Source organism: Heloderma suspectum, chromosome 1 (genome assembly GCF_057233095.1).
Source record: "Heloderma suspectum isolate Gila_16-S chromosome 1, 16-S_ref, whole genome shotgun sequence".
Lineage (NCBI taxonomy): Eukaryota > Metazoa > Chordata > Lepidosauria > Squamata > Helodermatidae > Heloderma > Heloderma suspectum.
Genome location: NC_139458.1, coordinates 404,849,875 through 404,864,055, shown reverse-complemented (window position 1 = coordinate 404,864,055; position 14,181 = coordinate 404,849,875). Strand labels below are relative to the sequence as shown.

The following is a 14,181-nucleotide window of genomic DNA, read 5'->3' as shown; positions in this document are numbered from 1 at the left end:
CACTAGGTCCCATTTGTGGAGTGGGAAAACTCATAATACAGTGACATAATGACAAATGTTTTAGTTCATTGGATGTTATGGGAGAAGAGAGGAAGGCTGCTGCTCTTACCAAATGAACAAAGAGGAAACTTCAAAAAGGTACACAGGAATCAGTTAGAGTGAGGCCTAACTCATTTTGAGTCAAGAGACTCTTTCTTTAGAGGCAATTCAAGCAGGGTTTTTTTAATTGATGGCATAACCAGTTCATCTGGGAAAAGAAAGGTTGAGAAACCCCTAAAGAATCATAGAATAGTAGGGTTGGAAGGGGCCTATAAGACCATCGAGTCCAACCCCCAAGGGTTTCTTGACTCAAATCACATCGGTAATTACACTAACTGATCCCTCTGCACCTTTGAGATCTGAACCTTTTTGTTTCCTGTACTGGTGCTTCTCCTTCTGCCACTCATTTTTTTCTGATTTCACCAGTAGCCATATGTTATAACATCAACTTTCAGCCTCAGAGTGATCATGTTGGTTTTAAAAATGTTCAGTGCTAAAACGCTAGGGGACTGTCTCACTGTTTTTGAAGGCTCTGCTCTTTTAGTCCATTAAACAGGGACTAACTCAAACAAGTGTCTTGCTGAACAGCATAAGAAGAGAGGTGGTGTGCTTAGATTAAAAAAAAAAATGCTTTCCCAGAATCACACATTGATGATGGCTTGCCAAAGTACTGCCAAATAATCTCAGGCTGGGAAGGCATCCAGTAAATGATGTCCCAACTATCACACTATGCTTTGCAAAGGGGGAAGGGGCAGGGGGGAGACAAAAATGCAAGTATGCAATTTTCTTGAGAAAAAATTAAGAGGGCCAATTCAGCAAGAATAATTAAACAATGAACTAGGTTCCAGCTTTGTTTTATAAGTTGCCTAGTCTTCTCTACTCCTTTAAACAGTTTTTGATCAGCCAGCAGGAAGGAAGGGCTAAATCCTCTTAAAATTCTCCACGTTTAATCATTTCTATTCACAATTTTTAAAAAGTCTAAAAAGATTACTTACATCTCGGTCTACAGTTGTTGCAAAACCAATGGCCTCCTTTTGTGAACAATTGACAGCTTTTTGTAGTGTGTAAATAACCTGTTCATATGTGTGAACTTCATCATTAAAAAGCATACAGTAGTAAGTATCACTCTTCTTGCTGTGAAGACATTAAAAATCATAAATGTATTAATGTAAACCTATCAAGATATCTCTGGCACTTTAACATGATTTACTGGGATGCCTATAAATAAATTTAACTGTGCAGTAAGAATATGGAGGATTTTTGTGACTAAGGGCATAATCCTATGGCTGCTAGACAGCAGCTAGACAGCCATAGGACTGGTCAGTTCCCAGAGAACCCCTCCCCACCCCCTCCCCCACCCCCTCGTAGGTAGCGCAGGTCGTCCCTGTGCTCAGAAGAGCAGCATGGTGCAGGGGAAAGGGGGCGTTCCGAGGGGTGGGGTGGGGAGTACGGAAGTGCCAGTATGACAATTCCTATATGTCGTCCGGCCTCCTCACCCTGAGCTCCAACGTCCTGCAGATAGACAGCCAAAATCAGCTGTCTAGCCGCGAATGCAGGGCATCTGGAGCATGGAGGAGATGACCCCCCCTGCATTCCTCCCCCCCTGCATTGGATAGGCAGTTTCCTCTGAGTTTGGAGGCAGCTGTCTATCCCCATAGGATTGCTCCCTAAGTTTTACTACCATACATTACATTAACCTACAAAACATGCTGGATCCTATCACTATTTGTATTGGCTTTTTATCTGGACATGTCATCCGAAACCTTCTTCATATCTTTTGTTCTAGCATAACACCTGCATGCTTAACATGCTCCTTTAAATTCCAGAACCGACTCTATCACTGAAAGTTCTCACATGCTGGATCATATCGAAGATCTATCTAGTACTGTTTCCAACAGTGGCCAGAAAGATGCCTCTGGGAAGCAAATAAGCAAACCATGTTATATTATAGTATGTTTCAACATGGTGTAAATTAAGTCATTCTAAGCAAACAGGTCAAAGACAGAACTGGTCTGTAAGCAGATTGAGTCGACATACTAGTCATAGAATAGTTGTTTCAATGCAAGCTATAATTTAAATCACTCCTTGCAACAACAAAAAGTTTTAAAAACTCTGTTCCCTTTCAGCATCTAACAGAGCAATCCTAATCATTTTTAGTCAAAGCCAGGTCCCACTGATTTCAATGGTATTTACTCTCCAAGTAAGTGTGTTTAAGATTGCAACCAAATATATAATCCGAGTGCAATCCAGAGGAAACTAATCATACCTAAATCCTTCTGAAATTAATGGGAGGTAAGCACACAATTAAATGCTTGTCACATTTATTCCAGTGGGACTAAGGCATGACCAACTCTATTTGGACTGCACAGAATGCTGTGATGTGAAGGACAGATACTGAAGCTGAAGCTCAAATATTTTTGCCACCTAATGCGAAGAGAAAACTCCTTGGAAAAGGCCCTGGTGCTGGGAAAGACTGAAGGCAAAAGGAGAAGGGGACAGCAGAGGATGAGATGGCTAGATAGCATCACTGATGCAATGAATATGGAGTTGAGCACGCTCCGGGAGAAAGCGCAGGACAGGAAGGCCTGGCGTGCTATGGTCCATGGGGTCACGAAGAGTCGGACATGACTGAACGACTGAACAACAACAAAAACACTTTAACATGAAAATCTGTGCCAGTTTTGAAAGCTTAAGCAACAATTTTACTTACACCATCTCTAATCCTGGTGGCAGCTCATTTTCTTTTTCCCATGTTAATATATTGACTGCATATTGAAACATGATAGTGAAAATATTATAAGCTTTTGCTATCATATCTTCTGACAAATGGACAAGAGGATCCTAGAATGGGACAGAAGGAAAAAAATATTACACTGAGGCCACATTTTCTAGCTTATTTCCTCTTGCAGAAGAAGCTAAAAGATGACAGTTAATTACTACACTAGTTTATGGGTATGATAGTTTAGGAGTGTTGGTGAGACTCAACAAAATATATTTTTATTATTTATTGACTATTAAAGCTTCTGAATTTTTAATTAACATTTATTTTAATATTTCTGATTTTTATACAGTATTCACAGAACTTTCCCATTCATCCCTACCTTCACCCATCCCCAAACATCAACTCATATTAAACATGGCATGGAATATAAATAAATAAGATTGAAACATTTTTTAAAAAAATAAAAGGAAAACAGTGGAAAAGGAAAGCAAGAAAATAAAGGAAGCCACTTTTGTTATCTAATTTTGCATGAGGTGCTGGCCCATTCTGCCCACACAGGTTGAAACAAAGATGATATTATTTGGTGGCAAGGGTAGGCTTACGTAGTGTGGTCCCAATTCTTACTCTCCATTCAACATTGTTACCTCAGTGTCAGCACAGTATAATTTTGAAAGGCTGTGTATTGTTACCTCTTCCTCCTCAGTTTCTGAAGTGTTATGTTCATGCTTTTGGCAGTAAGGACCTTCTTTCCAAGCTTCAGTGTCACCACAGTCACAGAAACCTCCTCCACCAGATGTTGTCATCTAAAGAATTTAAAAAGGGCATAAGAACAGAAAATTATGCTTGCCAAATGAAAATCCTATCTGGTAAACCTTCTACCGCAAAGCCAATGGGTAACTGGAAAGTAGAGAAACAGACTGACAATTTGGAAAGTAGTGAAAAAGACTGGACAATTCAGAGATCCACAGTGTAAAGCACTTATGTAACATTTTAGAACCCAAATCTGTACTCAATGGAGCAGAGACAACAAGGTTGCACTCAGGGCTTGCACCACCAGCAAGAGAGGGGCCTGGCTGCTCCTGGTACCAAACTAACAGTAATCAGTAAGGCTAAGAAAGGACAGAGAGGCCTTGCAGGCCCTTCGAACTAAAGGGTAAATCCGTGTTGAAGCTGTATTATGCATGTTTCTCCTTGCTTTTAGAGCTAGCAAGGTGTAAGTCTCCAGTTCAGCCATGCTTACTTTTTTTTTCCCAATGAGATATTACAGACACTACTCTAACTCAAGCCTCTACTTGTCCAACAAAACTTTTAGAAGGAGATAAGATCAGTTGTCTTTAGAAGGAGATAAGATCAGCAATGTATCACTGAAGTCAGACAGACATCTGAGTAGACATGGTCTCAACTAGGAGAGCTAGATGCAGCCTGCAGGGTTTCTCCAACCAGCTTGCGGGGCTTCCCCTCTCCACACAGAAATTAGACTTGAAAAAAAGCCTTCTATTATCACCAATGGAAGGCTTTAAAAAGGCTAACTGCAGCAGCGGGGGTAGGGGGTCATGTTGGAGGCTCGCAGCCGGGGAAGGATTAACCCTCTCCTCCCCACATCCTGCAAGCCCCCTAATGAAAATCCCCCTCACCCCCTGGAGAGAGAGAGAGAGAGAGAGAGCTGCAAGAGATTACATACCAAAAATAAAGAAAAAGAAATAAGAGTGAAGAATGGAACAGATGCTGGATACTTCTCTCCTTTTCATCCTACTTTCTACACCAGATTAGCTGTTTAAATGGCAAAACATCTTTATAAGATTGTAAGCGTTTGTAATTAAAAGCTAAAGATTGCATTCCAATTAGATGAAGAACAGGCTTCGTTCAATGTGTTTTACAAGTTGAATCTATATGCAGAAGCAAGCATGACTTAATTCAGTGGAGCTTACTTCCATGTATAGGACTGGAGTCTGACAGCACAATCCTATGCTTCTCTCTACTAAGAGGTAAGAAACACTGTATTCAATGGGACTTACTCTCAGGCAAGTGTGTATACAGGATTGTAGCCTTAAAACTGAAGTATGTAGTTGGGAACTGGTGGAAGTCATGCAGTGTTTTATAACTGGAAGACAGCAGTTTTCTCTAATCCACCCCTCTTTGAACAGAGGCCTTTACTCAGGTTTTTTTTTTCTTTAATAAAAAATGTTTTGGGCTGAAGTGGGTAATGAAAACTTATTTACATGTATTGCCAGAGTGGGTATTACATTCTGGCAATACATGTAAACAAGGTTTCATCTTGACAAGTTCTGAATTTTCTCACCAGCCATTAAGAGCAAAGTGGTATCTGCTTGCGATAGCATGCGTTTGTTAGATCATCTGTCATGCAGGGGGTGGGAGGAAACAAATGACCATCCTGAGGGCCCTAAAGGCCAAAAATCTGGTTTCATCATGAATTCTTATTAAAGAAAAACACCCCCAGTGTAGCTTTTCCATACCCCATGCAGAGAGTTTCAGTGATCTAGATTGGGGAAAAATGAGAAGTAGACTGTAGACTCTGAAAACTCCTGCTGCAGAAGAGTTTACTCTTTAAAGTGCCACAGTATTTTCCCTTGAAAAACCCGTCATTCTTCTTTCATCTTTGTACTATAGTATCTTAGCCAAAAATGTAAAATAAGCATCTTAAAATAATTCCACAACTCCCCCACATGTTGTGGTTCTACCAGAAACAGTAATACCCCATGCCCTCCAGATGTGTCGGAGTACAACTCCGATTACCCTCAGCTAGCATGATTGTTGGCTGGGGTTGATGAGAGTAATTGTCCAACACGTTTGGAGGGTGCCGGTTTGGGGAAGGCTGGTGTAGAGTAACAGTCGTAAAAAATCAAAAGGAAAAAATAACCCAACCCTCCCCCAAAAGCTGTGGAATGAATCTCAGGTTAAAAGCAAGAAAGCTTATAATGTACATAAAGCTGTGCAGTATAACCCTATAAATGTCTGCTCAGGAGTAGGTCCTGTTTCAATGGGATTTACTGACAGGGAAGCGTGTATAGGATTTCAGCCTGAGTTACACATGTCTGTTGTTAGCTGCATACAGTGCTGCTGCACTATCATAATGGGACTGGACTTTACAGCTGGCTAGCAAAAACTAATACTTGGGTATCACGTCCTGCCTTAATTTGAAGACCCCTGGTAATTTATATTGCTAAATACTGACCTGGTTTGCATGACATGGCCAGGTCACTGTGGGTTATTTAACCCACTATAAGCCAAAGTGTGCGTCGGGTGCACAGTAGGGTTACATGAGGGTTGTTTAATCCCTCAATAACCCGCAAGGGTTGGGTTCCCAAGACATGGCACAACCCCCTATCTCCCTGACCTGAGGCTGCATATTCAAAATGGCAGTGCAGGTGCCATGGCTCATCATGAGTTAATAACCCACAATGATCTGGCTGTGTAGTGCGAACCAGCCTATTGACTGGTTAATTTCAGCCTTTGGTGCACCATGTGTTCAGTGTTAATGGCTCTGCCAGAAATAAGTCATTGTTAAGTTTTCATTTTTAAAATTACAGCGCTGAGTGATCTGTGAACATAAGGAAGATGCTAGGTCACAACTAATTGACTTGTTCAGTTATTGTCTGCTATTAAATTCATTAAACACACCTACCAACACTACACCTATCATCTTTATTTATGAACTTCAAAGTTGAACTCTTAGTTTCTGAAAGTTCCGACATTTAATTTTAACCAAAGTAACGTGTACAAAACTGTCTGGCCAGCTGCTTAGGCATCGCCTACATGCTGCTACCTACTGTAATGCTCTTTTTGCAAGAATAGAATTACTGGGAGTTGGGAGAGGACACGAAAGGGCAAGAGAAAAGGACTGTGATAAAATATAATACGACCGAGTGACAAATTAGATCCTGAATAAAACACAAGATGTCACTAAAGTCATATATAACCTTACTAACCCTGTATCGATGCTCTCTGTGAACACTTCCCAGAAAACATTCCATGCATAACACGCAAGTTGGATCAACTGCACAATCTCTGCAGGAAAAGCAAGAGAAAACACACAAAGATAAAAGGGCCATTGTAAAGATACATTCAACACTTTAATTACTTAAGAGAAAACCTACATCATAGACACAGTCCAGAGCCACCTATACAGATGGGAATCCCGCTGATTAGATATGGATGACAACCCTCTCAGAACCGATCTCATAGCTGATAAGTGGAAAGCCATGTTTCTGCATATGGGGCTGCCTTTTAACTACTATTTAAAAATGGAAAATGCTTAAATTAGAGTGAAACTGATTATTCATAACACACACACATTGTGATAATTATAAGCTGTCCTTCTGAGGAGGTTCACACATTGCTAAACATGGGAGTTTTCTATGCATAATGGGATGTGTGTGTATGTGTGTATGAGAGACAGAATAGGTTGTATTTATTTATTACATTTCTATACCACCCAATAACCAAAGTTATTTGGGTGGTTCACAACAATTAAAAGCATAAAATACAATACATGTGCATAATGTCCCATTTTTGCAATTTTTTTGAGGCACGACCTCTTTTTGCAATCTTGCCACTCCATCTGCCATCTATGAAAAAAAAAAGCTGCTAAATTCAAATCTAGGCAATTTTTTCCAAAGAGCAAAGAATTAAAAAGCAATAAACATAGTCACAAATAACCAAAGCAAGCGGGGCTTTCTTGTTTTTTCAAACTACAGATCAGATACAAAAGATTATGGACCAAATAGCTATGGGTGAGTATAACGTTACAAGCTTTCTTAGGAATTTTAGGAATAACCTTTCACAGCATCACATTAGGTATTATTAGGAAAGCTGTCACAGTGGGAAAGTTCAGACAAGGGTCTAATTGTTACAGTGTGAAAGGTTCAGACAATGACACCTATGCATCTCACTCAATGGGCAATCCATATGTCGAACATAATGTCTGCATAGAACTCCATCTGTTTAGGCCCTATGTTCAGAGCTCAATTTGTACAATCACTAACCCTTTAAAAAATCCTACTAAAGCTTAATCTAACTGAGTCCCTCTAAGAACCTTAAGCCAAATCTTGGGTTATTTAACCCACAACTTGGCAGACATGAGTGGGAGTGTGCTCCTCACTTCTGCTTTCAATGAACAACCCATGACCTCATCCATTTCATGGATTTTTAGTGCGATGTCCAAAACTGGACACTCTGGGTTGTTTAGGGGTTAAATAACCCAAAGTTAACCTACCATTTGTTCTTGGGTTAACTCTGGGTTGTTTAACCCCTAAACAAACCAAAGTGTACTGGTCTGGACTTCACACTAACAACCTACGAATGGTTGTAGGTTGTTTATTGAAAATGGAAGTGAGGGGCATGCTCGAGGCAGCGCGCTTGCTTGCTCCCGCAAACCAGGTCATTTATATCTGAAAAAGAAAAATCATGACTTTAAACTCATATTACAATCAGAACTCCTTGTCGTCAAAAGTTAAGTAGTCATTATTACATTTGAAAGTACTTTGTTCCATCTGCGTAAATGTTCTTAAGAAATGAAGATACTATTTCCCCAAAAGCCTATCCCAAAAGAACTTGCATAAATATAACCCAAACCACACCAGTGCACTACCTGCTCCATTTTGGCCCAAGGGAAGGAGTAAGGGGTTAGAGCAAGGATGGGCGCACAAGTTGTACCGCTCAGATGGCACTACTGCATTCTAGCAACATGTTCTACAAAAGGCTCCTTCTACACAGCAGTTAATAGGATTTCACAATTTATTTAGTTATTAATTACATGTTTATGCTGCCCAATAGCTGAAGCCATCTGGGTGGTTCGCAGCAATTAAAAATGTAAAATAAGTAACAGTAAGATACAGATGATGAAATACAACATAAAAGTTTAAAACTACAATATAAAAATAAAATAATCTAACAGAACCTCGCAGCAAAAAATTTAAAATACAGTACAGGATAAAAACAAACTGAAAAACTAAATGCCAGGGAGAAGAAAAAGGTCTTCACCTGCCACCGAAACAAGCACAACATAGGCACCAGGCAAACCTCTCTGGGAAGCTAATTCTGCAACTGGGGTGCCACATCAGAAAAGGCCCTCTTCCTATTAGCCACCAAGGGGCTCTCAGAGGAGGACTGTTGAAGCTGATCTTAGGGTCCAGGCAGAAGTATATGGGAGGAGATGATCCTTCAGGTAGCCTGGCCGCAAGCCATTTAGGACTTTGAATGTTAGTGCCAGTCCATTTCAGGCCTGGAAATGGAGTGGCAGCCAGTGGAGATGAAAGAGCACTGGCACAATATGATCACATTGGCCAGTCCCTGTTAATAGCCTCACTGCCCTAATTTGGACCAGGTGACGTTTCCGGACTGTTTTCAAAGGCAGCCCCACATATGACGCATTGCAGTAATCCAAACGAGAGGTTATCTGAGCATGGATAACTGTAGCTAGGCTATCTCTGTCTAGATAGGGATGTAGTTGGTATATCAGCCTAAGCTGATAAAAGGTGCTCCTTGCCACCAAGTCCACCTATGTCTCGAGTGACAGTTCTGGGTTCAACAGCCCCCCCCCCCCCCGCAAACTACGAACCTGATCCTTTAGAAGGAATGCAACCCCCATCAGAACAGGTTGCACATCACTTAGCTGGCCAGACAAACCACCACTAACAATACCTCTGTCTTGTCTGTACTGAGTCTCAGTTTATTGGCCCTCATCCAGTCCATTATCTCACCCAGGCACTGGTTCAGTTAGGCAAGTAACACAGATTTTTCAAACATAAGGTTGGGAACTTTCTAAAAGGAAAGGCTGAACTAATCCTGGTATGCATTTTTCCTCTTAGTAACATTAGTTCCTTGATGTGGATAAAAGAAGTTTGCTTCTTAAATAAAAACCTGACTCCCAAGGTTGTAAAATAAGCATTTTAAGTTTACTGATAGCTCTATGCTCAATGATGAGGCAAATGAAAAATTGAGAGTTGATCTACTCTTTAATAGCCTTTTCTATTTTCAGAAACAGTGCACAAATTTTATTAGCAATTGGCAACTTTACCCACTTACCAATAATTCTGAACAGAAAATGCAAAAGTGCTCTAATAACATTACGCCTGACAGCTATTCATTTGATTCTGGTTATATATAGCTGAAATCGTGCCAGTGTTAAGGGAATTGACAGTTCAGTATTTTTGGGCTAGTGGTTTTCATTGTAATTGTTGGCATTTATTGTTTTTGTATTAATTGCTGGCACTTACAGTTTTTAGCAATTTTTTCTGTTTTATTGTATTGTTTCTTTTATTACCTATGCTGCCATGGGAGGGTTCCACACTTAAAAGAGGCCTAAATATAATGTTAAATAAATAACTAAATAAAAAGAAATGACTAGTACAGGTACCTGCAAGAGTATGTAGGCTCTCCAACTTTAAAAACCCGTCCACAAAGATGTGCAGGTTTGTTTGCTTGTTCAAGTTTCTGAAAGCCAAATGCAGGATCCTCGCCACACAGGTACCATTCCATTGGGCCCAGCAAAATATGTTGCGCAAGCATATCTTCTTTTTGTGGGGCTGGATTAGGGCCCCTGCAGTAAATTCTGGGTACATAATAGGCTAGGTGCTTGTATATTTCTTTAGGAAGATCAGATGTTTGCAGCCATTTCTTTAAGAAAAAAAAAGTTACAACGCATTATTACAAAATTTAATTATATACCTACCCAACCTTTCTTTAAGAATATAAGAGAATGATGGAAATGTTTTTCTGCATAGTACAATATTGTTAAGATTACAATTGATTTTAATGTCTAATATCAAGAGAGATACTTTGAGCATACTTAAGGGCTCTCAAGAATGCCCAGTGTGCTGTTGGTTTTTTTCCTTTTAATAGCCCCTGCCCTCGCTGTGGTATGCCATGAGTTTCAAAGGAGTTTACCATGTGGCATTGTGTGTGTGGAAATGTCATTCAAGAAATATAAGTCCAAAGCCAAACTGAGTATACACAACTAGCTGAAAGATACTTTTTATTGTGGCCATTGCCTCCCAAATCAACAGATTTTCAAAACACTTCCAAAGGAAGGTGCAGCTACTAGTACACACAAATAAACCCATAATTCTTTGTGAATTACCTTCATTCTGGATAAAAGTGCTGCTCTGAATAAATTTACATTTGGGGACAGCCACAAGAAATCAAGAAGAGAAAGAAGGTGGTTTAAGGGGACTGCTCCCCAAACAGTGCTACCAATGCAATAATCTACACACACTATAGGACAGTATGATATGAAAATATTTTTCCAGAGCTCTTCCAACTTTGCTCAGGTACTTTTCAGAGCTAAAGGAATGTGAAGCTGGGCAAGCCGATCAGGCATAACAAAGGGAGCAACAAGGCATAACAAAGGGAGCATAAGAATTACCTTGCTGATCAAGACAAGGTCCAGTCAGCCCAGCATTTGTTTTCTAACAGCAACCACCCAAATGCCTCTAGCACCTTGCAAGTTGGGCACAGAAGTGATTACCATCTCGTTATTTGCACCCAACATCTAGTACTTCCAAACATTAATTATACACACACACAAAAACCACACCTAGTTTGGAAAGACTGACATTGCAGCAAAAGCCACAGAGTTATCACATAATTGGTACACCATTAATTGCAGGTAAGTTTATATCAAATCTTTGGTTTACTGTGGCTTGATCCAAAGTATCAACTTTTGCAGTTAATTTATTTAAGCCAGAGTCGGAGTCTGGACAACTCCTGCTTAAGAACTTCACCTTTTGTTGAATTTAAAACACTTTCAAACTTTGTCTCACCATGGTCATAAAGCTAAATGAAGTAGAATTGAAGATAATTTTCACAAAATCAATATAAAACGTAAATATGGTTGTCACTGTTATTCATCATACTGCTATTTTTTACCATTAATTAATGGACTACAGTTTAAACAAAGATGTATTCGAAAAAGGCTGAAAAACCTTGAGTGAACTGCCTATATTTTCATGCTAGGTGCTAGGGTGAAAAGTATAGGCAGTTTACTCAACAATGACTAGCAGAAAAGGATATACATATAAACTAATATAACCATTAAAGTTTCTGCTATGCATTTCAAAAAGATCCAGAGTGGCAAGTAGGTAGTATCTGCATATACGTCCATATTTTTCTAAGGAGCTTGCAGCAGTTGCCCCAATCCATTCTGTAAATGACTTCTTAAAATTCCCAAGCATTAAAAAAAATCATCTGGAAGTTTGGCATGAGACATGCCTTCTTGAGAGGGAGGGTACCATGTAAATTGCCTCTTTAGTTTCCTTTCAGATAATACACACAAACCCCTAAACTGCTTTTTTTTAAACTAAGGGCAGCTTAAGGAGCAGCATCAAGATTTGTAGAAGCAATTGCTGACTACATCTTAGAAAAATGTGAATGTGTGTGCTAATCTGTGCACACTCATCAAGATTGCACATAATGTAATGTAAAGAGGGATTACTGTAGAAAACACATCTCTACAGTACAATACTAGATTGAGGCTGCAATCCTATGCACATTTACCCAGAAGCAAGGTCCATTTAACTCAGTGGGGCTTACTTCTGAATAAACATGCATAGAATTGCACTGAGTTATCATGGCTTTCCCCAGAGAATCTTGGAAATTGCAATTTGATGAGAGTGCTCAGAATTCTCTGCCAAGATCCATAACTCCCCCCACAGGATAACCATTTCAAAGAGACAGGGAATTGCTACAACATGCACATATAAATAGAATCCTAGAATAGTAGGGTTGGAAGGGGCCTATAAGATCATCGAGTCCAACCTGCATTCCTGCTCAATGCAGGAATCCAAGTCAGAGCATCCCCAACAGATGGCTGTCCAGCCTCATCTTGGACATACATAGTGCTCCAAAATTCACACAAAAACAAGTTATTTTTTCCTAATGTAAGGCTGGAATCAATACATACGTACCTAGATCCTATTAACTCAATGGGACATTTATTGAAATGATGTCTATACCACATTATATCCTAAGAACTCAAAGGGGGCAATCCCATGGCCCCTAGACAGCATCTGGGGAGCCATAGGATTTTTCTGATTCCTCAGAGCCAGGAATCTGCACTCCCCACCCCCTCACAGCCCATGCGAAGGGAACTGCACCGACTGCCTCTCTGAGGTCGCAAAGGTGACCTCGGAGAGGGAAGTAAAGGGGGCATGCCAGTGGGCAGGGAAGGGACTGGAAAAGCTGGGATATGACATATCCCAAGGCCTCCCCAGCCTCCTTCCCTCCCACTCAGACGCGCCTCAGCTAGATGGGCAAAAAAGCCCACCTAGCCAAAATACAGAGTGGGAGGAGCTTGAAGGCATTGAATGCCCATAAGCCTCTAAGTTCAGAGGCTTACAAGCATCAGCATACAATTGTGCCTTAAGTGGTTTACGTGAAAAAATACATATAATACAGTATAAAAAACATGAAGTAAAACAATATAAAATAAATATATTTAAAAGTTACAAGAACAGTAGAACAAAGCAGTGTGATTGCAAATCAGGGAAAGCCCAAGTAAACAGATATCAAGAGGTGTTTTAAAGCTTGCCACAGCTTCTGCCTCTCGGACCACATATGGGAGAGCATTTCAGAGTGTGGGTGACACTACCGAGATAGTCCGCTTACATGCCATTGCCTGGCAAGGATTGATTATCCATCAATCAAGTTTACAGTTTCAACTATGATATTTTCTAGTTGAAAATACATATAATCCCAAAAAAAAATTAAGCCTCATGTTTATTTATTAAAGGGTACAATCTTACACATGTTTAGACAGAAAAAACATTCTATAACTCCCACCATTCTCTAGCCAGACATGATACCTGAGGAATGCTGGGAACCGTAAGACTTTTTTTTTCTGTCTAAATATGCATAGGATTGCATCCTAAACTACTTATATACCACTCAATAGCATAAGATCTAAGTTGTTTACATAAGAAATACAATTAAATACAATATAAAAATATAAAACCAATTTAAAATAAATACATTAAAACATTACAGAAAAAGTTAAACAGAGCAGTGTAATTACATGTCAGGGAATACGTGAGTGAATTGGTGCATCTTGAAGAAGTGTCTAAAGTTCACCACGGTTTCCCGCTCTCAGACCCCATGTTGGAGAGCATTCCAGAGGGTGGGTGCCATTACTGAGAAAGCCCACTTATGTACCATAATGATAATGTTACTAGGTTTTAATTGTATGAACAACATACTACCTGAACATTTAATCATAATAAACCCTATGTTTTAGAAGAGGTATGAAACTTTGTTTTGTAATTCAATAACCATACATTTGCAATAAAATGAGAAAGGAAAGGTTCCTCCTGTGCAAGCACTGGGTCATTACCGCTTACACTAGCGTTTTCATGGCAGACTACAGCGGGGTGGTTTGCCATTGCCTTCCCCAGTCGTGACTACCTTTT

At 39.9% G+C, this 14,181-nt stretch overlaps 1 protein-coding gene across 4 annotated transcripts in view; it reads right to left on the bottom strand.

The window, feature by feature from the left end:
• UBR2 (ubiquitin protein ligase E3 component n-recognin 2) overlaps positions 1-14,181 on the bottom strand; it is a 72,472-nt gene that overhangs the window by 55,758 nt on the left and 2,533 nt on the right. For all 4 annotated transcript variants that reach the window (XM_084828907.1, XM_084828906.1, XM_084828908.1 and 1 more), the window contains exons 2-6: positions 10,137-10,396; positions 6,709-6,787; positions 3,451-3,564; positions 2,750-2,880; positions 1,035-1,173 (exon numbers count right to left, since the gene is read on the bottom strand). In XM_084828907.1, coding sequence (XP_084685033.1) covers positions 1,035-1,173; positions 2,750-2,880; positions 3,451-3,564; positions 6,709-6,787; positions 10,137-10,396 — 723 coding nt within the window. The remainder of the gene's footprint in view (positions 1-1,034; positions 1,174-2,749; positions 2,881-3,450; positions 3,565-6,708; positions 6,788-10,136; positions 10,397-14,181) is intronic.